The following is a 26916-nucleotide window of genomic DNA, read 5'->3' as shown; positions in this document are numbered from 1 at the left end:
TTATTGCCATTATTATTGTTACTTCTGTTTTGATTGATAGAAATAAATAAAACCCACCATAAATAATAGTTAAGATTTAATTATTTATTTAATTTCCTTTCATTTATTAAGCTATCATAGCCATTGTTTTTACTTTCTCTGAGTTTCATGAAGAAATGTATAGATATAAAGAACACAAGTAGCAAATTTTTACCAAAAGTATGTTTCTTTTGGCAAAAACTAACACTAAACCTGAATATCCCCTTCAATTTTGTCTTCCTTCAAGAATTTATTGCAACCCTGTGTGAAGAAGACAATAACTCTGCCCTCACCCACTTTTAAATTCAATCACCAGAAGAGTATACACCCTACTTATCCTTAAGTATGGGGAGATCTGTGACCCACATGGGCTATAGTGGGTGATGCATCAGAAATTGACAGAATGTCCCTGGCAGTGCGAAGCAAAGTTAAAACTGCAAATGTTCCACCTAAAGTGGAAGGAATGAACAGGAAGTGATGAAAGGAGTGGTATTTTAAAGTGGGAGAAACTTCCTATGACCAGTTCTTTTCACCTTCTAATTTGACCTTGAAAGAGCTCCAGCTAGGGACCTTGTACTGCTCTTGGATTTTCCCTTAAAACTACCATGTGAGTGAGTGAAAAAGGCTTACTCCTTTCCCTTGTTTTTGTGGAAGTACTAGGCTCGGGAGAGGCCCCTCAACTTAGAGGAGGAGTCTTGGCTGGGATATTTTTTTTTTTTTAATTTACCTCTGGGTCCACCCTTTGTTACGTCCTGTAAAGTCCAGCCTGGTTTGGACTGGGTAGGGGTAATTATCTACTTTCTCTTATTTCCTTATTTTCCAAATTTCTCCTTTTGTAAATAAACTACCATAAAAAGTCATCCTGACTTGGGTAATAATTTTGGGAACCACATGTTCATACATTTAATCCAAGCCTTTTAATATTAAACCCTTTAACCTGTCAGCTCAGTAGTCTATATTTCTTTATGACTTCCTTCCTGCTCTTATAGATGGTTATTTAGAAGTTTATATATAACATATTTACAACAACACTGAATCAGAAGACTAGCTTATCTGTTTTAAATATATATATATATATATATTTGTCTCTAATTTTGAAATCTAATTTCTAATTGATTTTTTCCTTAAGAAAAGCTAATCCTTTTGAATAGCTAGTTTATGTAAGAACTATGTGAAATTTTGAAAACCCTTTTGAAGTACTTTGGAAATTTTGTCAAATTAGCAGCTTTAAACTTCCCTCAAAAGCACATTATTTCTAGAGCTCATGATGAACAAACAGATGACACAGTTAGAAAAGGTTCCAACCAGCTTCTCAGTAATATAAAGAATTTATTTAAAAGAGATTTTTCTTAGCATAGTTTTTAAACCCTTTGCCGAGACCCAATTCCAGTTAAGAAAGAAGTTCACCAATTTAAAATCCAGTTGAGACAAAGTATCCTCCAAACTCTAATAGAGGCTCAAGCCTACTCTGTGGGCCTCTTTTTCCCTGAACATGACTAACTAGAAATTATAGAGTAAATGATACTAACAACAATCTAAAAAAAATTAGACTGAACACAAAAAAGCCCACAAAAAGAATAACCACTTAAGAGATGGGGCAGACACATATTTTATGGTGCTACTAATGCAAGAAAGAACCATCCAGATTCATTATAAACAAACTCCAATATGAACATCATTTTCTATCATAAAAGTTAAAATTAAATCTCAATAATAATATTATATTTTAAGAGATTTAATAATGATAATTAGAAATCAAGGAATAAAGAAAATACAAAATAAAAACCACCTGCCCATGACTGGTTAGCCATTTTTTAGTCAACCCCAGTCACCACCATCAATGCTGATACTATATCATAGAGAGAGAGAGAGACTCCAACGCCCACACCCTTTATCCTCTGTCTACAGGAATTACATACTAACAGGAAGTCAGTGGGCTCCTGGATTATGTAGTTCTTTTTTTAGGGTAACAAATTTCAATTATACATTATCTAATGAAAATGAAAATAAAATTTCCTGTGTTTGCTAAGACTCAAATGTTCTATCTCTAGATTGCTCTGAAAACAAAAACACTGAAGAAATATTATTTTAAAAACAGATTCAGGAGGTCAGCTAGGGCATTTAGTGGATTAAGAGCAAGGCCTAAAGTTGGGAGATTCTATTCAAATCTGACCTCAGAGACTTCAAACTGTGTGACCCTGATCTAGTCACTTAATTTGAGTTGCCTAGTCATTACTGCTCTTCTATCTTGGAACTAATACATAGTATTGATTTTAAGATGGCAGGTAAAGGTTTTAAAAATAGGTTTAATTATATTTTTTGTTGAAAAAATCATGAACAGCCATAGATTAAAGATGGGAGCCATCACATATAAGTGATCAGAGATCTGGGGAAAAAATGTTTCCCTTCCAAACATCCAGAGTTGGTCCTTTAGAAAGTCTAATTAACGACTTGTAATTGTTGACAGGTATTTCTATCTTAGACAAAGTATTGCTTTTTTTTCCTCAGACACATCCCAGACTTGTTCTGCTGATATTATTTAGTGTTATTTTCAGATGACATGGTAATCGCTGCTCTGGGGAGTTGAGCTCAGAAAACATAGTCCTGATAATTCTAGCTTGGTTATTGCCACAAACTACATGCACATACACACCCATGCACTACTCTAACCACTGCTCTGTTAGCATAAAACAGACTGGTGAGTGCCTTTATGCTTTGGACACAGGGAGAGACATTCCTGGAAATCTATTCTTGAAGAATGGGATTCTCTCAGTGATGGAGAAACAGAAGGGACCTTGTAAAAGAATTATTATTATTATTATTACTATTGTTGTTGTTGTTGTTATTATTATTAGTCATTCAAATCTCACAAGAATGTATTTCTATTCCTGATACTTGTATGTTCTCTCTCTCTTTGTCCACTCCCTAACATTGTCCCCAAGGAGACTAATGGGTGTATTTTGAGGCACAGCACCCAGAAGGCTCTGATTCCAATGCTGGGAGATTCTGTGTTGCATCCATCCTGAGAGAACACTGGGTCCTGATTACTCCCTTTCTGACAAGATGAGGGCATGGAGTTGTAACTTTCATGACTGAGCTTAACCACAGGAGCACAGCTGGATGATCAAATCTGGGATGCAGGCTCTCTGTGCTGAATAGTCAGTGGGGCCTGTCCTTACAACATCACTGGTCCTTCTGAGAGCCCTGACTGACTTGTGGCATGGGCAGAGCAAAATGGGCCTTGAGCCCTCTGGCTGCTGCTCTCAGTGGATTCAGGCTCTGCAGGTTCATCAGATCTCCTCCTCACTGAGGCAGACTGTAGGACTTTGAACAAAATCTGGATGATAGGCTGAGTTCCTCTGACATTGTCACAACCAAGTCTTCACAGTCTATTCTTTCTTCTTGTGCCAGTCCCATAGACTCAGATTCAGAGCAGAAGAGATGTCAGGAAAGTTTAACTAAAGGTCTCATTTTACATGTGAGGAAACTGAGGCCCAGAGAAATTCAATGACTCAAAGTCCCAGGAAGGTAAGATTGTGGGGACTGAACTTGAATGCAGGTGCTCTCTGACTCCCATTCTAGCCTTGCTTCAACTCTCCTACTTTGCTTTCAGAGGGGCATTTACTATTTGTTTGTTCTCAATGTCTCTTTAATTGGATCTCTGGGAGGTGTTCTCAGCTTTCTTTTTCCCTCACTGTACCTCTTCTTTTACCTTTTTCTATGATCCCTCCTTGGGCCACTCTGATAGTCACAGTGAGCCTCAGATTTAATACCTTCTGACATTTTAAAAATGATTTTCTATGAATTGGGGAAAATAGCTCTCAGCCATTAGGCTTAAAGAATGTCTATGAATCATGGTGAAATGGGAAAAACAGTCAAATGAGAGACGCTAACTTGGATTCAGAGATTCTAACTCCTTTCCTTGGTGCTTGTGCTGCCTTCGGGAGATCATTTCATTTTTGTAGACTTCTGGTTCTTTATTGTTAACAGCAAGAGCAGTACCAATATTGAAAAAGTGTCCATTGACCAAGCTATAGCCTAAGAATCCTTCCAGTGGGAGATTCTATATTGAAGTGTCTCCCTGTCAGACACTGATCTCTGCCTGCCCTCCTCAAATCCCCAGGCTCTTTGCAGAATGTATGACCTTATCCTAGAAATGTAGGTCTGCTAAGGCTTTTCTCAGACAAAGTAGTGGAGGTGGGAATTGAAAGGAAAGGAGTTGCCATAACACTGTTCATAACTCTAAGCTACAACACTTAATGCTGTGACAAATGTAAATATTTCATTAAATATTGATTGCAAGGTCTATGGAAGACTTACTTAACTGGACTTGATTGTTGGGGAAAGGGCAGTGGCACCTGTGAAAGAAGAGTGGGGTCTATTTAAGCTATTGTGGTGCTCTCTTCCACTATGTTTTAAAGAAAGCATGTGACAGGGGGCAGCTGGGTAGCTCAGAGAACCAGCCCCAGAGACGGGACGTCCTAGGTTCAAATCTGGCCTCAGACACTTCCCAGCTGTGTGATCCTGGGCAAGTCACTTGACCCCCATTGCCTAGCCCTTACCACTCTTCTGCCTTGGAGCCAATACACAGTATTGACTCCAAGACGGAAGGTAAGGGTTTCTAAAAAAAAAAAAGAAGAAGAAAGCATGTGACAGACTTTGGTACTTTGTTCTGCCATCCCCTCCTCATCCTGAGATCTAAGTTATCAAGGAGAGGCCAGTGTTGCTGTCTTAGTTTTCTTTATTAGATAATATTTCATGAAATTGATAGGGAGCAGCCTTCTATTCATATGGAACAACCTAAAAGATTGTAGGCTCCAGTGAGATAATTGGACAGATGTGTTGGAAATATAAAGATCTCAAGGAATCCTTTTGACAGAAGTAAGGCATACATCGTGTCTGACAAAGAAACCCACGTCCATCCATAGTGCTAAACTGGTCTAAGGGGAGATTTGAAAACTGTTTTTTCTTATGAGGAGAGGACATGATCCCTCATCTTTCCATTTGTGATTAGCTGTTTTTCTTTATATATTCTTATCCTAAGTTCTAAGGTAACAAAGCTATATATTTTGATATTTTCTTCTTATCAATTTTTTATTTGGGTAATGTGTTTTATGGTTTTGGTTTTATAAGATTATTCACTTAAAATAATATGGAAACATGTTTTGTGTTGTAATATATCTATAATCCAGGTTGAATTACTTGCCATTTCCAGGCAGGAGGAAGGAAGAATGGTGAGAGACAATTTGACTTATATTACTTTGGAAAACATATGTAAAAAATTATCAAAATTTAAAAAAGAAATAAATATATTTTAAATGAATACATTATATTTCCAGTTTAAGACATATTATCATGCCATGATTCTAATGAACAAATCAACTGGCCATGAGTCCTGCAGAGGTTAAATGCCTGGAATTTGATATTAAAATAATTCATTTATGAAGTAATTTCTATCTATTATTTGTCGTTATTTAACTAAGAATAAACAAATGACTGAGAAAAATAAAAATTAACAAACTGAATGAACTTCTCTCCCTATAAGTTTTCATTGAAGTATTCCTCTCTCTTTGATGTTTTTTTTTTATTCCATTTCATACTGTACATATGGTTCTTATGAAGCAATAGAAAGAGTTAAAGGTTCTAGAGTTAGGAATCTTGAATTCTAATGCAATTGTAGACACTTAATAGCTGAGTGATCCTGGACAAGGCACTGGATCTCATCTCTTTCAATTTCCCCAAATATAAATTTGGAATAATAAGACATGTACTTCTTAAAGATTTTATGTAGGTAGCAAATTGCCTGGTACATACTAGGAGCTTAATAATGCTTTCTTTCCTAGATACCTTCTTCCTTCATGCTTTCTTACCTTTTACCCAACAATTTTTATCTCTCCTTTATCTAGTTAGATGTTATATATATATATATATATATATATATATATATATATACACATATACATATACATATATACATAGTCATGAACATATATATTCTAAACTTTGCATATAAATATTTATGATAATTAATTTACAGTGGTTTAATATAGTTTGATTATCAATAACTTAAAAATGTTTTTCTCTTTAGAATGCTCTAAGGCTTCTGTTGTAAAAGCAAAGATCCTTCCTCTGTGGTTGGTCCACTTCTATTTGAAACAAAGACAGTGATTTGTTATTTACATTTTATACTGTTCTTTTTATTGACTCCCTGTTCTGATTTGCAAGCAAAATGAGCTTCAAGATTAGTGAACTGATAATTTAATCAAATAACATCCTTGATCAACAATTCAAAATATGCTTTCATGTATTGCAGATAACTAATACCAGTTTTTTTTCTTTTTATCCACAAAGCGAATTTATTACAAAATGCATGCTTTTGCTTTATTTCACATTTAATTCCATCATTTGAGAGAATATTTTTACCTGGATGTTGTCTTTTCAACTTAATCATCTTATTTAAATATTTTATAATAAATTCAGTGAGAATAAAAATGATCATTTCTTCATAAATATTCCTTGGACATCAGCTTGACCTTCATTGAAAGTTAAGCCTCCTGTTAAATGCAGTAGACATATTTATTGTCATCTTGCTCACAGTTTTTATGGACAAAAACAGTTTCCTGAAATTTCCTTGATTTTGCCATTATTATATCTTACTAATAAAGTTTGATTTTTTCTATAGTTCATTATCACAACATAATTTCTCAGGCTTCTAGCTTTGGATCTGCATCTAAAAGCTGAGGGTAATTCCATGCTTACTGGACATTTTTTCATCTCTAGCTCATACATCAGTGTCTTTTATAACAATTTCATTCTATAAGAATCTTGTTTTGACATTCTTGCTGTCCTTAGTGGTAGTAGTGAATTAGTGAACATTCTTACAAAAGCAAAGTCAGTAGAATCTTCTATTTGTACTCATCTATAGTTTTAAGAAAAATATCTGTGACCTTTTAATATAATCCTACTAACAATAATTATTGGGGAAAATTTAGGCAAAAATAGATTAAGGAATTTTCTCAGAATCACAATTTGCTAAGTGATTGCTAATGGAGTGTACCAAAGATCTTTCTCAAATTCAGGCCTTACAATTTATCTGCATTGTAGCCTAACTGCCTGGTTCTTTCCAAAATTATGAACAGAAATACAAAAAAGATTTTTAGAAAATATTTATAATATGAAAATAAGGCATACAGCATATTTGTGTCAAAAGTATCAATAAAAATGGAGGAAATTTTAATGATGTATACCAAAGGAAAACCATGAAAAAATGATCCTTTTATAGGTAAGTAATGCACTGGTTAGTGCTCTGTGGCTGGAGTTAGAATGAGTTTAAACTTGTCTGTAGTTATTTATAATCTCTGTGTCATGGAGCAAGTTACAAATCTTCTTCTGCCTAAGTTTAGTCAGGTGTAGAATGTGGGTAACGGTAATAATTACATGCTAGGGATGTTTGTAAGGTAAAAACTATTTAACATTTGTTAAGTTATCATAGAGTCTGATATACAATTGGTGGTTTATCCCCTTAAGGCACTCAATAATGTTTTCTTATTCTAAATCGATTTCAAGCCTTTGTAATTTTATGCCAAAATAAGACACAAATCTTTAATGATTAATATCAAATAATCTTGGTATATTCTGTTTAGTACTTAATGGTAAAAGTCCCTGATCAAGTGGATAGTGATATTTACTTTAAAAAGTAAAATCTAGTTCCTAGGCATTAATGGGAGTGACTACTCTAACTCTGTCTGAAAAACATTCTGTCCTCATTTCCTTTTCTCTCCTCTGAAGGTGGGGTGTGATAAATATAATTACTGTCAAAATTTCTAGTCTTCAATGGGCAAACATACAATAGCAATATTGAGCCTTTCTTTAAAATTAATGTTGTTTCATCTTCATAACTAAACCATATACTGCAACTCTGATATGAACTGCATGTCCCCTTCCATAAACACTTAGTTAGTTAATTGAATGGAAAAGATGACTGCATAGGAAACAATAAAAGTTCCTACCTTGGCATCAAAGTTATACACAATGATATGGTCAAATTCTTTTATAATTCTCCACAATTCCTTTTTTTCCCCAAAACTAAGAACTCCTAGAAAGCCTATAAATTCTCATAAATAATTTTATGAACTTTGGAGTACCCTTGAATTATTTCCTAGATTGTGTTCAAATGCCTGGGTTTGATTTTCTATTTGAAGAGGGAACAGAGATTTTCAACCATATTTCTAAAGTTAAGATTAGAAAAATACATGTCTCCTTTTTTTATTGTGTTGCTTCTTGGTAGACAGTATCATTCTTCAAAATTGCCAAAATCTATAACTCTTTAAGTTTTAATCCATTATCTTAGCAAAATTTTTATTCCATTTTTAAGAAAACCCTTTCTTTATCATCTTATTTTTAGACAAAATATGATATAATGAAAACAAAAAAATTCTAACTCATTCTGAAATTACTATGCCATGATTCCTTTTATTTGACTATCAGTCTCAATAACTTTGTTTACTTTATATTTATCAATGAATTAACTAAAAATAAATTAATAATCCCTGAGCAATTTTATTTATTTAATAGAATTTATTTACAAGTGTTTCAGTTCATTATTTGGAAAAAAAACATTCACAATTTATTCTTTAAATATTAAATCTCTTGCTGTGTATGATTTTCACTTGGTTCTCCTCAGTTCATTATCCCTGGCAATTCAAGTGTTTTTTGGTTTTTTTTTGGTTGTTGTTGTTAATGTTTTTTTGTTGTTGTTCATTAACTTGCTCTTCACTTCTTATGGCAGAGTGTAATGCCATCATAATCATATATCAGAATTTGTTTAGCTCTTCATAAGTTGATGATCATCCTCTCGATCTTCAGTTCTTTGCCACGGAAAGAGAGCTGTTATAAGTATTTTGCAACATATGAGTTATTTCCCTTTTTCCCCAGATTTCTTTGAGAAAGAGGTCCAGGTCTATTGGTTTGTGCAGTTTTATAAGTATCTGGGTATAATTCCACATTGCTCTTCAAAATGGTTGTATCAAGTTGCAGTTCCAACAAGAATGTATTAGAGTTCCCATTTTTACCATCCCCACCAACATTTGTCTTTTTTGCCCCTTTTCCATTGTAGCCATTCTCATGGGTATGAAGTGAATCTCACAATTGTTTTCTTCTGCATTTCACTAATCAGTAGTAATTTGGAGGATTTTTCTCATGCCTATATCTAATTTTGCTTTTCTCATCCAAAAATTATGTCAATATTTTTGATTATTTGTCAATTGCAAAATGGCTCTTATTCTCATCAGTTTGATGATAACATCTCTATAGTTTTGAAGTAATAATTCTGAAAAACCACCCTTTTTCTAATTTTCTGCTTTCCTTCTAATCTTGTAAACATTGAGTTGATTTTTACAAAAACTTTTAAATTTAGTGCACCCAAAGTTATCCAAAGTATATTTCACATTGTTCTCCATCTCTTATTGACATACAAGTCCTCTATTATCCAAAAAGCTGATAAATAATATGTTCTGTGATATGAATTACTTATGATAGCTCCTTTTATTTCTAAATCAGATATATTTTGTTGTTTTCTTTGGGAATGGTGTAAGAAATTGATCCACACCAAATTTCTGCCAAACTACTTTCCAGGTGTCTTCAATATTTTTTACCAAATATCTCTAGTTTTATGAAATACAATTTTAAAAGAGTAATTTTATTACTCTTTATTGTTCAAGCTATGGCTTCATTCATCATAAACATGCCATATCTTAAAATATTTTAATATATAAATCCAATGCCATAATATAAACATGTGCTAGGCAAGTTCATGTTATGTCCATTCTAAGCCAGAGAATAGACTCTTAGAATAGTATCACATTGGGCTAGATATGGCAAGGCAACAGAGTATGCCATGAAATGTCATAGTCTTCGGACTAATTATCATTCTGGATGAATCCAGTCCTGAATCCCTAAGTAGGAAAACAGCTCAGAAAAAAGAATTTTTTTAAATAAGGATTATTTGGGAGTCACAGACCAAATAACAGAAACACCTGGACAATGTTAGACATTTATTAAGGTCAATAATAGAATAAACTATGAGCCACTAGGTGCCCATGTCAGCAAGCAATAGTCAAAGTTTAAGTATTGGATGAAAGTCAGGAGTAGCCAGCAATTCAATGGTGAACTGGGTATGAAAAGGAAATTGTTCACACTGACTTCATAGGGATTGCTGAGTTTTTACTGATCCCCTCTCATTCCACATGTGTCTCTAGATATATTAATCAGTAGTTGGCATTCAACCAAGGAGTTTGAATTACTTTACACGTATGATCATTTGATCCTGACAACAAATGTCTAAGTTATCCATGTGTTATGGATGCAGATTTGGGACATATACAAATTAAATGTCATTACTCTTGCCATGCCAATATTATGAAGCATCAAAGAGGGCTTTAAACAGTTTATCTTCTGTACCCTCAATCTGAAGCCCTCTGAAGTTACCTCAAATGCCTACAATTGGAGTTTGGAAGAGACAGGTAACTTGAATTATGGAGAGATGTTTCAGGAAGCATTAGCATATTAACAAAATAAAATCAAACAGGGAGGAAAGTAATCCTTTTTCTTTTCACTTTCTTGTTTGCCTTTTTATGATTCTTTTGATTCTTGTTTCTATTCAGATCTGGTCTTTTCATCAGAAATATTTGTAAGTTCTCTATTTCATTGAATACCCCCTCCCCCAAGATCATGCTTAGTTTTTCTTGGTAAATGATTCTTGATTGAAATCCTAGCTCTTTTTTCACTCTGGAATATCATATCCCAGGCCCTCTTATCCTTTGATGAAGAATCTGCTGGGCCTTGCCTCCACAATATTTGAATTATTCATTTTGGCTACTTCCAATATTTTCTTCTTGACCTAGGAGTTCTGGAATTTGGCTATAATATTATTGGAAGTTATTCTTTTGTGGATTTCTTTCAGGAGATGATCAGTTTATACATTCAATTACTATTTATCCTCTGGGTCTAGAATATTAGGGCAATTTTGCTTGTTGATTTTTAAAAAAAGAAGATTACTAAGCTCTTTTTTTCAATCATGGTTTTCAAGTAGTCCAATAATTTTTAAATTAACTCTCCTGAATTAATATCCAGGTAAGTTTTTAAAATAAGATATTTCTCATTTTCTACTATTTTTCTATTTTTAATTTTTTTTAGTGTCTGGATATCTCATGAAATCATTAACTTCCACTTGCCAAACACTAATTATTAAGACTTGATTTTCTTGAATGAGCTTTTGTAACTGCTTCTCTATTTGGCTAATTTCTATTTTTTAAAGAACACTTTTTCTCAGTGAATTTTTGTACCACTCTTCCCAAAGTACCAATTCTGTTTTTCAAGAAGTTTTTTTTCTTTCATGAATTTTTGATTGTGCTTTCAATTTAGCTAATTCTGTTTTTTAAGATATTAATTTATTCAATTTTTGTGCCTCCTTTACCAAGCTGTTGGTTATTTTTTTATGATTCATATCCTGTATCATATGTCTTTTCCAAATTTTTCTTCTCTCTTACTAGATTTTTAAAATACTTTTCTGAGGTTTACTAAAGCTCATCTTACTGCCCAGGAGTGTGTGGAATCTCATTTGTATTTGAGTATTATAACAATTTTCTTTCTTCATTTGCAGGTCCCTGTGCATCTGACTGCCATTTTTTTCTGTAAAAAATCATAAGGAATGCAATCTTATGGTAGTATCATGTGCATTTTGTACAAATTTCAGACTATAATTGGACTCTTTGGGAATTATTTTCTCCTTTATCTATATAGCTTTAAGTTAATCATTAATCAGAGGATGAAATTCATTGATAAAATTTGCATTAATTTGGTCTTTTCCAACATTCTGATGATGCTTTTCAGGGGAATTCCATGGACAATGCAGGTTTGCAATCAGAAACTTTTCATGACTGACATTGAATGTAAAATCATAATTTATGTTCAAAGAGTATCACGGGGAATTTCTCTTTGCACTACTTGCCTTCTGAGTGTCTTCCAGGCCATCACCATCACTTCTTGTGGTCCAAAATGGGCAAAACTCAAAGCCAGAGTGCTAAAGAGCATTGTTCCAGCCTGTGTTTTCATATGGGTACTCAATCTGTTGATAGATTTAGTGGTGCCTCTGTATGTAAGTGCTCCTAGGAGTAGCAACAACAGTCAGCTGACACAGAACCTAGGGTATTGCTCTGTTGACATTTATGCTCTGTCGACCATAAAAATTATAATCTGGAAGACCCTTTATGATGCAGTGTTTGTGGGACTCATGTCCATTACGAGTGGCTACATGGTTCTTATTTTGTACAGACACCACTGGCAAGTTCAACACATTCATCACACCAGTTTCAATCCTAGTGCCTCAGCAGAGATCAGAGCCACCAAATTCATCTTGTGTCTCATGAGCATCTTTGTATGTTTTTCTTCACTCAGTTCCATTATTATTGTGATAGATAATTCCAAAGTTACAAAGCTATGGATGATAAATCTGTCCTCATTTTTTAGTTTAATTTATCCAACAATGAGTCCTTTTGTTTTAATGACTAGTGACTCAAAGAATGCCAGTCATTGTAATGTTTTCAAATGGACTAAAAAGTCTTATAAACACTCATCTAAGAACCCAGAATGAATATGTGTAAAATTATAGAGTCAAAGAATTTTGAAGGGAAAAAACAAAACAAAACAAAACATGTGTCTGACTTAGTCCAAACTTGCTTTTCTGATAAAAAAGACATTGGAGAAAAGGATCAGTTTATTTTCAGCTCATTACTTTCCAGGGTATCTGATATCAGTGAGTGAGTCTCAACTGAATGAGACAGATACTAGAAATGACATATTTTAATATATTCTCAGCAGAACAATATACATATAGGTCTCCTTTCCCAGAGAAAATGAGTTCATTAGGTCCAGAAATTGACCAACTTTTATTGTATGAAAAATGAGAAGGAAAGAAAAATTACTTTTAAATTTTAGAGAGAGATAGTATAATTTCAGTTTAGATTTCAAAATAACATTTTAAACATAACTCTCTCACACAAACACAAATAAATAAACATGAGAATAATTAAGCCATTACTTTGAAAACCTTAATTCATTCTTTCAAGATTTCAACCCTTTAATTTATCCACAAAGACAATCAAAGGAATTATATGAACACAATAACAAAACCATTTTCACACAATTAAAACTACATCTTAATAAATGGAAAAACATTAACTGCTCTTGGTTAGCATTAGCTAACATCATAAAAATTACAATTCTACCCAAATTATTCTATTTACTTATTGTCATACCTATCAAATTACCAAAAATGTTTTTAAAGATTTGAAAAAAATTACAACAAACTTCATCTGGAAGATCTATCAAAAATATCATGGGAAATGAAAAAAAATATATATATGAAGGATGAGGGCATAGCAGTACCAAATGTTAAACTATGGTATAAAGCAGTGGTCATCAAAACAATATGATGCTAGCTAAGAGACAAAGGAGTGGATCGATGGAATAGACTAGGGATTAATGACCTCAGCAAGCTAGTATTTGACAAACATAAAGTTTCCACTTTTGGGACAAGAACCCATTATTTGACAAAAACTGCTATGAAAATTGGAAAACAATATTGGAGAGATTAGGTTTAGATTAACATCTCACACCCTATACAAAGATAAATTGAAAATAGGTAGATGACTTAAATATAAGGAGTGAAATCAAAACTAAATTAGGTGAATATAGAATAGTATACCTGTCAGACCTGTGGAAAATGAAGGAATTTAAGACCAAATAAGAGATAGAGAACATTGCAAAATGTAAAATGAATGACTTTAATTATTTCAAATTAAAAAGGTTTTATACAAAAAAATCAATGCCACCAAAATTAGAAGTAAAGCATCAAACTGTGAAAACATTTAAAAAAATTATCTAACAAAGGTTTGTTTTCCCAAATATATAAGGACTAAGTCAAATTTAAAAAAAAATCAAATCAAGCCATTCCACAAATGACAAATGGTCGTGTTGCTTATTTTTTCTAACCACAGGCACACAAATGATAAAAAAAATATTCAACCTGTAAAGAAAGTTAGGTTTAGTGTGAGTGTGTGTGTGTGTGTGTGTGTGTGTGTGTGTGTGTGTGTGTGTTTGGGGGGTACCATAACAAATCTAGACTCCTGATATGAACAGAGGACCCTGAGCACAGAGAAACCTTCTTTTGTTCCCCAAAGAATTAAGCATCTTCTATACCAGTAGAAAAATTGTCCAGGTCAGAGACAAAAATAGAGAGATGTGGATTCATTGAAATAATCAGGAAATACTTCTCTTGGGTAGATGAAATCATTTGAAAATGATTTAATCAGTTGATAGAAAGGGGGGAAATGAATATGCCTGGGATGATGATGATGCATAAGATAAGAGTGGAGGCTGACAAGCAGTACCCAGTTGTGAACTAAGGATCAGGCATCCTGACATTGTAACAGTTAAAATTTAGGGGAGACTGAGGCAGGTAGAAATTAGTTTCTCTCTGCAAGGAGTATTATATTTTTTAGAGTTTTATTAAGGATTAAGGATTAAAGAAAATACAAGATAAGGAAAACTTGCCTAGGCCAGAGGTTTGGACAAGACCTCACCTACATTATGGAAAGAGCCATGTCTGCTCCAAAACGGAAGTCCAAAAAGAGACTCAAAAGTCCTTGCAAATCAGCTTAAATACCTTCTGGATCTTGTCCACCTCAGAATTCTGTGAGATTACAAAGCATTTTGGGGAAGTGGAGCAAGGACTTATGGGGATTGTAGCCCTGTATTCGAGTCTATTTTTTAAATTTTCCCATTTGATCGTTTGAAAAAAATTAATTTTTTTTCCAAAGGATCATGAAAACATAATCAATTTAAAGATTAAAATAATTTGAGGATAAGAGAAAAAAAGAAGAATAAAACCAATAACTGATGAACACATTGACAAAAAGCCAGTTAGGGGGCAGTCCCCTTTGGCATGAAAGTATACATACAAATAAATGTTCAATCAAACTACACCCAAAGTTCATTTTTGTGCAGCTTGTGGTCTGGAGGCTTCTTCATGGTGGCTTCTCCAACAGTTCAGTTCTGGATTCAGAGAGGTAGCATCTTCTTTACCTAAAATTCTTCTCAAAAGGAATTTAAACTTTTCAATTTAAATAATGGTATTTTTTACATTCCCCCCATTAAGAGGGTGATTAAAAAAACAGGATCACTTAGGGATGCATGGCTGAGGTATGAGGTATATGAATCAATTGGCAAGAGATATTACAAAGATATCAGAAATATCCAAAAAAAAGAAAAATTTCTGGATGAAAATATAGACTAGCAAAGTCTTATGTGTAAAAATTCCAAGTGAAAAGAAAAATAAATCTACAACAGGTCCTTCAATCAGGGTCCAATCAAAATGATCTAGCAATGATGCATTTATCCAATCAATAGCCAGGACTACAGAAAGGTACCACACTATGAGAGTCAGAAAAGGGGACCAGATTATGAGCCAAGGTTTCCGGGATACTCGTCTGTGAGTATCCTCAGGGTAAGTGTGGATACAAGGAAAGCCTATGTCTTAACATGTGTTAAACATAGTAACCTCGAGTCTTCACACTAGGTTCAAGACCTTTGTATTGGCCTAGAAGTGCATCAATCCATTCTGGATTGGCTTTTCTTTGGCCCTGTGCAATGGCTCTTTTGTGTATATCTTGTCCTGGAATCAGATAGAATCATTAAGCAAAGTCCCATAATTTATTTAAATAATTAGTGGCATCATTTTTATAGTCACAAGCCTTTTGGGGCATGCATTAGCAAATGTATCTTAAACTTAAAAATCAAAAGGTTAAAGAAAATCTTAATGCTGATGACATGTGCTTGAAATATAAAATAGGAGAGGAAAAAAATAAAAAATACTCAAATAGTATATTGCACATGCATGAAAAATATAATAATAAAAGAGCTTTAAAAAAATTCAAAAATGTAGCTTATAATCATTGACACTGTGTCAGCTAAGAAAATATAAAATGCAAGGCTTCCTCACCAAAAATGAGATCCATTTCCTCTTAATATCTGGCCATGTTCACTGTGAGTAGAAGGCAAATTAATTGAGAGAGGTAACATTTTTTCATTTTTAAAATACAGTAGTACAAATATGTAGGTATCAAAATCCCCAAAATTCTCAATAGCCCAATTAATTACAATAGCAAACAAACACACTTTCATATTTCACATAAGTTGCTGTATGGCATTTGAAAAAACCTGTGAATTGATGGACATTTGTCACAAGTTTTTACAAACGTAGCAAATCTTTCAACTTTGGTATTCAAACATATTTTTAAACAAAGTAAAACTCATCTTGGGCTAAGAACATAATCAAGAAATCTATATATCATTCTGGTGCAAGTAAAGTAGTGAGCTGAAGAGTATAAATAAAGGGGTACTCCTTTTTCGGAGGCTTATAGGATACAAATGCCCTGAGATTAACTGCCCAACTTCCATTCACATATTTAGAAATGCGGGAAGGTTGGGTATTATAAAATGTATTTCACTTCAGCTACTATTGGCCTTACCTTGTGATAGGGGCAGGCAAAAATAACCAGAGATTGTTAAAAAAATTACAAAAATCATATTTAAAAAACCCTTAAAATCATTTGAGATATTTAGCACATTAAATTTTCCAAGGTTTTTATGGCAATTGTAACCAGTTCTGAAGTCCATCTATGTGATAATTTACAAAGTCAAAATATAAAGGCTGTTTTTTTTTCATATGGGCTTAATTACAATAATATTTGTTCAACACAGTTATAGGGGAAAAACAGAATTATAAAACTCAGTACATTTAAAATAAATTCAATCAACCTTCAGTGTAACAGAATATTGAATCCAGTAATATATGAACTTAAAATCACAAAGTTAAACCATCACAAAAAATGCAATAGAATACAGAGATTTTTATAAACCATTGGAGTTTGAAATGCCTCAAAATATAGCCTTTAAGTTCCTTGGGTTCTTATACATTTAAATGCCTATTGTCTGAAGGCAGAGTAGTAAGGGCTAAGCAATGGGGGTTAAGGGATCTGCTCAGGGACCCACAGCTGGGGAGTATCTGAGGCCAGATTTTAACCCAGAACCTCATGTCTGTAGGCCTGACTCTCAGTTCGATGAGCCATCCATTTGCCCCTTCAAAGTTAAAGTTGAATCTTTGGGCTGAATCTTTCTTCTGGCACACAGGTGAAATCAATGAAATTACCAGATCAGTCAAAAGGTATCCTTTTAAACAGCCCATTGCTTAAAAGTCTGTTTGAAAAGTCTGTTTCTTCTCTCTCCCCTGCTATGAAACCCCTGTGGTCAATATCCCCATCCACGTGGAGGTTTAGCCTAAGGGAAAATTACCCATTCTCCTTTCCCTCTCATCTCTCCCCTCCACCCACAGGGCCAATAATGTTACCAGTTGGTCGCAATGAGTCCTGAGCAATCTGCTCCAAGGATCTGCGTGATGAGCCGGCTGGGGTTGCACTTGTGGGTCTGGGGCTGGGGTGATGAGCCGTCTGGGTCGGAGGGCATCCCTCCAGGTTGGGTAGGACCGGGAGCCGGAGAGCAGACAGGTAGGGCCGGGAGCTCGGGCACCAGGTGAGAGGCCAGGAGCAGAAGCAGGAGCCAGAGAGGGCCGCAGGCAGGAGCTGATCAAGATGGTTTTCTAAAGAGCATCTTGGAGAAACGTGGCTTTAAAAAAATCATTATCTAAGCTAAAAAATTTGAGAAGTTCTCATCCAATCTAGTGGTCACCATCTGTAACAGTTAAAATTTAGGGGAGACTGAGGCAGGTAGAAATTAGTTTCTCTCTGCAAGGAGTATAATATTTTTAGAGGTTTATTAAGGATTAAGGATTAAAGAAAATACAGGATAAAGAAAACTTGCCTAGGCCAGAGGCCTAGACAAGACCTCACCTACATTATGGAAAGAGCCACGTCTGCTCCAAAACGGAAGTCCAAAAAGAGACTCAAAAGCCCTTGCAAATCAGCTTAAATACCCTCTGGATCTCACCCATCTCAGAATTCTGTGAGATTACAAAGCATTTTGAGGAAGTGGAGCAAGGACTCGTGGGGATTGTAGTCTATTTTTTACAACATATAATGGATCACAAGTTAGGGTGCCTGATATAGCAAAGTTTAAGGGTGGGGCTGTCAGGAATACTTATGCAAAAGCAATTATTTCCTTAATACCTATACCAGAATATTCACAAAAGCCTGTTAGAATTATGACTTATGCTAATTATCTTAGAGTTACAATTATGATTATCTCAAGACTACTGATAAAATTAAAATCTAATCTTCATATTACTAAGATTAAATAAGCGATAGGGCTAATGAGGACTCTTTGGAGTAATTGAGATCTTAGCAGCTAAGAACAGGGTAAAAAATAGTGAATAGGGTTTCTTTAAGGCCAGACAGAATCTTGGGAAAGTTGCTGGTTGGAATTCTGGGTAGTCTGAGTCAGTTGGTTTTCCAACTGCCAGGGACTCCTGGAGGTTTTTTTTGTTTTTGTTTTTTTTTTTCCCCCCTAGGAAGAGGCAGGTATTTCTATTCCTTGGAACACTGAAAAATCCAGTGGCAGGTGAAGGAGAAGAACAGGTTAGAGTATCTGGAACAACTTTGTGGGGGAAATCAACAGAAAAGAGAGAGAAACCTTTGTGTGGCTGCTGAGAGGGCCAAGCCATTTTGTGGCCTACTTAGACCAAAAAGCCTATCTAGGCCCAGAAGGGCTGGCAATGGGCAGAGGGAGTAAATGAGGGATCTGATTTAAAACTGAAAGAGCTTTAAGGAGACAGTACATTTACTTATGTAATTAAGAGGATTAGTAATTAGCATAGCTTATTTAGTAGAGATCCTGGTTTTTTATTGATAGTTTTAAGGAGGCTCAAGTTCCTCTAGCAATAAGCAAGTTCTGGGAAACTAGAAGGGAGTGGGTAAAAGTTTAGATCCCTTTTGGGAATAGGTAATCAATCCTAATCTTCAACCTTCATTACCTTTCCTTCCCTTTCTTCAAACCTTTTTCAATATTTATTAAACAGAGCTTTTATACATCTGTCTCCAGTAGGTTTTCTTGTGTAATCTCAAAACAATTACATGGAGCTTCAATAGTCACAAGCTATTAGGCACTTGACTGATCTCCTACAAGCAATAAAAAGATACTATATTGAATTTCCCCCTTTAACATTCCTATATTAACATTCCTGACTATTTTTATTTGCAACTTTTTGTAGATAAATTACATTAATAATATGAGGTAGGGGAATTTTTTCTCTCCCATAAGGGCCATGAATAGGCAATTTTCACATGAAGAAATCAAAACTCTCAATAAGCACATGAAAAAGTGTTCTCAATCCCTCCTGATTAGAGAAATACAAATTAAAACAGCTTTGAGTTATCACCTCACACCTAGCGGACTGACCAATGTGGCAGCAAAGGAAAGTGATAAATGTTGGAGAGGATGTGGCAAAATTGAGACATTAATACATTGCAGGTGAAGTTGTGAATTGATCCAACCATTGTGGAGGGCAATTTGGAACTATGCCCAAAGGATTTCAAAGGAATGCTTGCCCTTTGATCCAGCCATAGCACTGCTGGGTTTATACTCCAAAGAGTAAATAAGGAAAATATATATACAAAAATATTTATAGCCTCACTCTTTGTGGTAACAAAAAATTGGAAAAAGAGGGTTGTCCCTCTATTGGGGAATGGCTGAACAAATTGTGGTATCTGATGGCGATGGAATGTTATTGTGCTGTAAAGAATAATAAGCTGGAGGAATTCCTTGTGAATTGGAAAGGCCTCCAGGAATTGATGCAGAGTGAAAGGAGAATTAGGAGAATATTTTAAACAGAGATGGATACACTGTGGCACAATAGATTGTAATTAACTTTTCTACTAGCAGCAATGCAATGACATGTGATAATCCAGATGGGCTAATGAGAAAGAGCATAATCCATATCCAGAAAAAGAACTTTCAGAACAGAAATGAAGAAAAATATATTATAATTCACATAGTTCAATAGGGATATGATTAGGGTTTTGTTGTTAAAAAATCATGGAAATAGTATTTTAACAATGATACATGTATAACCCAGTGAAATTGCTCATCAGATCCAGGAAAGGGGAAGCAAAAAGGAGTGTGAATTTTATATTTACTCCTCCCTGCTTAGCCTATCAATCATGAATGTATACACCCCTACTTAAGAATTAAGTATTAAGGAGGATGGGCTATGGCAGACATGTGTTGGCAAGGGACAAATAAAAAACTACTGACAGACCACCGGGCTGTCCTAAGTCAAGCTTAAGCTACCATTGGTACATGTGAGATGAAGGAAGTGATGTAAAAAAAGGCTATACATTAGTGTCACTTCCTCTTGACTCTCTCTCCTTCGCAGTAGAGACATGGCTGGTGGTAGCGTGCTGTGCATCTTGGTGTCTTGGAATCTTGGTGTGCTGGTAGCTCTTGTCTGGGCTTGGCATGAACATGCTAGGTGAGTGAGTTTAGACTGATTCCTTTTTCCTTTACCTTCAAAATCACTATCCTCTTAGGAGGACCCTCATCTTGTAGTAGACCTTGTTGCTGGAAGCTGAGCTAATTTTAATCTTTTAGGAGGCTGTGGGGCTGAGGTCTCTGAACTTCCCTTAGCTTAGGCTAGGCTGGAAAATTCTTATACCTCTTTATCTTTTGTCTTCTTAATTCCTTCCCTCTATATTAATTAAACCACCATAAAATTCCCCAAGTGACTTGAGTATTTTTATTGAGAATTGAATTAATACCTGGTGATCAACTAAACTTATATTCAATTTTAAAAAGCCCTAAATTTACCTGTTACAGTCTGTTTAATGCACAAAGGTTCTGACCAGGACCCTCAAATTTCTGTGAAACTTCCTTTCCTTTCTCTTTTTATTACCTCCTTTAGCTAACCTTTTAAGCATCTAATTCAGTAGTTCAAAACACAGCTGCGAGATCAGGTAGTATATATATATATTTTTTTTTCTCTTTTCTCCTTAATTTGAATTGAATACAACCATTTTTTTTGTTGTTGTTTTAACTTAAAAGTGGCAGGATCTTAAGTGGCAGGGCTCTGCCAAGGAAGCTATTCCAAATCTCCCTTCCCTTAAGGAACAAACAACCCAATTAGGCAACCCTCACTGAAAATACTCCCTAGATTACTCTTAACTAGCTGTGAGAAATACCTGGAGGAAGTTTTGACCTTGTCTTTCTCCCTATATGTCCCTAGTTTTAAAATTGAGTGAGAATTAGAAAAAGGCTTATGAGGACAGCTATAAAAGCCTTTGAGGCTTTGATTAAAGAGAGAAAAGGTTTTACCCTGAAAGGGAAATAGAGGAGGCTTGTGACTCCTCCAAATCAAAGAAAAATTCAGCCTTAGCATCTGGCAAAAGGCTATACTTTCTGTCTCCTTTTGGCCTAGGTGACTTTATTGGATTAAAAGGCTTTTAAAAAAAGGCCACTACACCCAAATCTTTTGTTTTCACCTCCTGACTTTAACCCCTAGCCAGTAGAGATATCTATTGACTAAAACCAAAATTGTAAATAATTTATATATATATATATATATATGCATATATATATATATACATATACATGTATATATATATGTACACACAGACACACATATATATAAATGAATACTACATTCTACAAAATTTGTATGACTTTTGATAAATTAGGAACATTAAAAATTTCAAAATACCTCCCATTTCTTATATTCTTAGGTAATTTCATTTTTATACTCCCAAATATTCTGACAAGAAATACTACCCTAATTTAAAATACTTCTTATAGGATCAATTGGCAAATACTGACCCCACCAAAAACATGCTTACAGCCCTTACAAACCTGCTTCTGAACCTTTAAGTGAGGGAATTCCTTCCCTTGAAATGGAGATGGAAAACACCTCTCCTATAGCTCAGCTGCTGGATTGCTTCTCTTGTGGTCTGCAAATCTTGAATGAACTTACTTCCCAAGACTCTTCTCCTGAAATCCCACCTTCTGAAATCCCAGTTTCTCCTGTTCCTTCTCCTACCCCAAAACCAATTCCAGTCCTAAGGAAATATCATCCTTCTAAGGAAACTCTTTCTAGTCAAACTGACTCACAGCACCAAATTCAACTAGAGGCATTTTTCCTCTAAGAGAAGTTCTTGAAATAGGATGAAATGGGGATGTGGTGACTAAGGCACAATATACTGTTTACCCCCCAAGAAATAATTTCAGACTCCAATGTTTTATAAAAATCTTTGTATTTTATTGCATTTTGCTGATTGTTTTGTTTAATATTTAATTTTGTTGGTTTTAAGTTCATATATTAATGCATTTAATACTATTCTGTTACACTGAATTGTTTTAATATACTGGGTTTTAACTACTGTTATATTCTGTTGCTTTTCCCCTATAACTATACTGAACATATATTATTGAATAAGCCCATATAAAAATAGCTTTTCTATTTTTAACTTTGTAAATTGTCTCATAGAGGATAGATGGACTGGTTACAATTGCATAACAATTTAATTTGGAAAATTTAATAACTTTTAGCTAAATATCTCAAATTAATTTTAGGGGTCTTTTAGACATGATTTTTATATATTTTTCAACAACTCTGGTTATTTTGCATGTTTCTAACATGAGATAAGGTCCATTTTAGTAGCTGAAGTGAAATACATTTATAATCTCCACCTCCCACATTTATAAAAACATGAATGAATGGGACATCACAGTCTCATACCAAAGGAGCTAAGAAGTTAATCCCAGGGCATTGTACCCCTCTGGATGACTCCAAAAAGAGGAGCATTTCTCTTAACTCTTCAGCTCACTTTACCCAACATCAACAGTACAGAGGTTTGGGTTTTTCCTAGACTCTTCTGCCACATTTTTAATTTTATCTAGATTTCTTGATGATGTTCTAGATCCAAAATAAGTTTTACTTTGTTTAAAATATGTTTTTCAAGGTTGAATGATTTGCTACATTTGTAAAAATTGTGAAAAATATCAATCAGTTCAGAGTCTTTTAAAAATGCCATAGAGCAACTTCTGTGAAATATGATAGTGGGTTTGTTTCCTATTGTATTTAATTAGGCTAAACCTGAATTGTGCCAAAAGAGCACACAGTTCAAAAACAAAACAAAACAAAACAATCCAGGGAGGATTGATGCATTTCTAAGCCAATACAAAGTACTTGAACCTAGTATGAAGACTTGAGGTTGAGATGCTTAACCTATGTTAAGATGTAGGCCTTCTTTGTATCCATACTCTTCTTGAAAATGCTTACAGACAAGTATCCCAAATTTGGCTTCTACCTGGCTCCTATAATCTAGTCTCTTTTCTGTCTTTCATAATGTGGCAACTTTCTGTAGTCTTGGCTACTGACTAGGTAAACACATCATTGCTTAGATCATTTTAATTGGGCCCTGAATCAAGGACCTGTTATAGATTTATTTTTCCTTTACTTGGAATTTTTACACATAGGACTTTAATAGTCTATATTTCACACAGAAATTATCTTTTTTATTTTTATTTTTTCTGATGATTTTTAATTTTTCTAGTCAATTGATCAGTATACGTCATAACTCAGTCATGCATCCCTAAATGAGCCCCGTGTTTTTCAATCATCCTCTTCAGGGGGTAATGTAAAATTATTATCATTCTAAGTTACAAAGTTTAAAATTCTTTTGATAGTAATTTTTGGTTAAGAAACATTCTACCTCTCTGAATCCAGAAACTGAACTGTTTGGAAAAGACACCATGAAGATACCTCCATAGACCACAATCTGTGCAAGAGAAGATCAAGAATGAACTTTGGGTGTGATTGATTGAATATTTATTTGTATATATACTTCCATGCCAAAGGGGACTGTCACCTAACTGGCTTTTTGTCAATGCACCTAGCAATCATTGATTTTGTTCTTTTTTCCTCTTTACCTCAAATTATTGTAATTTCAAAGTTGGTATGTTTACAAGCCCCAGCGGAGAGACTAGTCTTCCTTGGGCCTCAGGGGGATGACGTAAAAAAGGAGAATTGAACCCCAGACTTCAATCCCCAGAAGTCCTTGGTACTTCCCAGAATTCCCTATAATCTCACCTGAGTCCCACCTGGGCAAGATCACAATTTGTATTTAAACTGGCTGTAATGCTTACTTCGGCCTCTCTCTTCCTCTACTTGGACATGGCAAGATGTAGTGTGTAAGATGTGAATGGGTTAATCAGTCCTAGGCACGTGGGTTTATTATTTTGTATCCTTTATTTCTAATAATCTTTAAAAAAACCTCACAAAATATAATACTTTTATTAGTAGAAATTAATTTAAATTTTACACAAGTAATACTGGAAATGTATGCTAATTTAATTAATATAGAGGGAGAAAATTTAAGGAGAAGGAGGAAAGAGGATATAGGATTCATTTTAAAATCCCTGCCTCTAGGTCTCTGAAGAAGATTAAAGGCTTCTAAGGGGATATAGTTGAAAAAGTAAAGGAGGAAAATTCAGCCATAAACTCACCACCAAACCAGACAATAGCTTGTAGCCACGCTAAGTTGCCAAAAGTTCAGCATGCTGCTATCAACAAATTCTCGACTGCAAAAAGTGCCAGAGAGAGGAAGTGATCCAAATATATAGATCTTTCACCCTTGTGTCTCCTCCTCTAAATTTTCATATCTACCAATCACATCAAAGGCTTTTCTCCAGGACTGTCCATACTTTTAGTTCCCATCTTCTTTGATTAGATTATATCTTTAGAGTTACTTAGCACTTCTTTGTTAAATTCACCTTTTGTTAGTTACTTGACCTTTTTATGATTAATTTAACCTTTATATTTACTTAACACCTTTTTGTATTAAGATCTTAAAATAGACTTAATTTAAAATTCTAGCTTCAAAATAAGGTAAGAGTTAAGTACCTTCATTGTTCAATCAGGAGATTACAAATTTATCTTCCCCTAAAGTATGTCTAAGTAGGGTGGAGTAATTTAAAGTTCCCAAGTCATTCCTGATTTTTTAAAACTAAGTATCTTCATTGTTACAATCAGGAGATAGCTAAATCCAATCTTCACAACCTCTACTTCTCTCATAAATATATAAATCTAAAAAAAATAAACAATAAACAATAGAGAATGTAGGAAGTTGAGTTTCATTTTAGAAAACAGATACTATAGGTATCTGGAGAAAATTTAATGGAAATAAAAAGGCATACTTTTTCTGCAATTGTACATGGCACCTTCACCAAAAATTAACAATGTGTTAAGTTATAAAAACATCACAACTAAATGTCCAGCAGGAGAAATAATAAATACATTCCTTTAAGATTATAATGCAATAAAATGATATTCAATAAAGAGCTGTGGAAACACAGATTGAGAGATAATTAGAAACTTAATACTAAGAAGTATAAAACATGAAGTCAGGAAAACTCATCAAATGTTGGAGGAGATGTAGAGAAAACTAGAAAATTAATGCAGTTTGTAAAGTTGTAAACTGATTCAATGTTTTTGGTGAACAATTTGAAAGTAGAGTCAAAGAATCATTATTTTGTGTATACATTTTGATCCAGAAATATCACAACTAAGTGTTGTAAAGGCAAAAAAAAGGGGGTTAATGATATAAAAAGTTAGAATGGATTATATTTAAAATAGGGACACCAGGAATTTAATTTATTTGAAAGACAATTATTTACAATTTATTTACAAAATATAGAAAGAGTGAAGTAAGAAAATCAGAAAGAGAACTAAGTAATTTATTCCAGGCCCCTGGCTCAACCCCAGGCAGGAAAGTTAGTCCTTCTCTGGCCTTGGCAAAGTCAGAGACCTGGGGAAGTCTCTCTCAAGAGGTAGGTCTCTTCTGAGGCTAGTTTTTGTTGTTGTTGTTGTTGTTGTTGTTTTGTTTTGTTTTTAGAAAATCAGCCTTTTCACTTACCATGTGTCAGTCCAAAGGAAGAGATTTAAGAGTAGCCTCAACAGGAACAAGGTCTCAGGTCTAGTCAGCAGATTCTTCACCATTCTCAACTCCAAGGAATGAAGAACTGTCTCTCACTGGAAGTTCAACTCCAAGTAAAACTCCAAGTAGAACTGCACTCAGAAAGTTGTCATTCCCTTTTAAAGACACTTTCTTTGCTCTACTTCCTGTGCCTTCCCCTAATTTTACATCTACCAATCACAGTTGAAACTTTTCTTTAGTTAGTTTAATTCTGATTTGTCCCCCACTATTGCACACATGGGTCACAGACCTCCCCACTTAATGATTAAGTGAGATGTTTACACTTTTGGTGATTAGATCTAAAAATGGGCAGGGGAGTTTATTTAATTTCCATAATCAAGGGAAAGTTACATTTAATCTTCTCAGTCTATATGTTAAAGAGATCTTTTTAATGTTACAGGATCTATATATGCAAAATTACATTTGTAGCAGTTTTTGTGGTGGCAAAAATTGGAAAGTGAAGGAAGGCCCATAAACTGAAGAATGGCAGAACAAGTTGTGGAATACAATTGTGCTACTAGAAATGACAAACAGAATGTTTTTAGGAAAAAAAAAAAACAAAAACCTTTGAAAGACTTGTATGAACTTATGCAAAGTGAAGTGAGCAGAACCAGGCTAAAATTGCAATCAATAACAGTAGCAATATTATATTATCATCATGGGTGAATAACATAGTTATTCTTAGCCATAAAATGACCCAAGACCATTACGAATGAGGGACAAGAAACAGAAGCAATGTAAAATTTTATATTCTTGAACTCAAAGATAAAAAATTTAAAAATTCTTGTTCTTTCAAATGATAGCTTTGGAAAATATGGACAGGATACTAAAATAAAAAGCAGAGATATCATTTTGCCAATAAAGT

At 34.3% G+C, this 26916-nt stretch overlaps 1 protein-coding gene across 1 annotated transcript; it reads left to right on the top strand.

Annotated features, from left to right (window-relative positions):
* The first annotated feature begins 11725 nt into the window (after nt 1-11725).
* monDomV1R1279 (vomeronasal 1 receptor monDomV1R1279) lies at nt 11726-12667 on the top strand. Its single transcript, NM_001167523.1, has one exon. The coding sequence runs from the start codon at nt 11726-11728 to the stop codon at nt 12665-12667; it is 942 nt and encodes a 313-aa protein (NP_001160995.1).
* The last annotated feature ends 14249 nt before the right edge of the window (nt 12668-26916 follow it).

This window comes from Monodelphis domestica, chromosome 6 (assembly GCF_027887165.1).
Source record: "Monodelphis domestica isolate mMonDom1 chromosome 6, mMonDom1.pri, whole genome shotgun sequence".
NCBI classification, from domain to species: domain Eukaryota; kingdom Metazoa; phylum Chordata; class Mammalia; order Didelphimorphia; family Didelphidae; genus Monodelphis; species Monodelphis domestica.
This window is presented reverse-complemented; position numbering and strand designations above follow the sequence as displayed.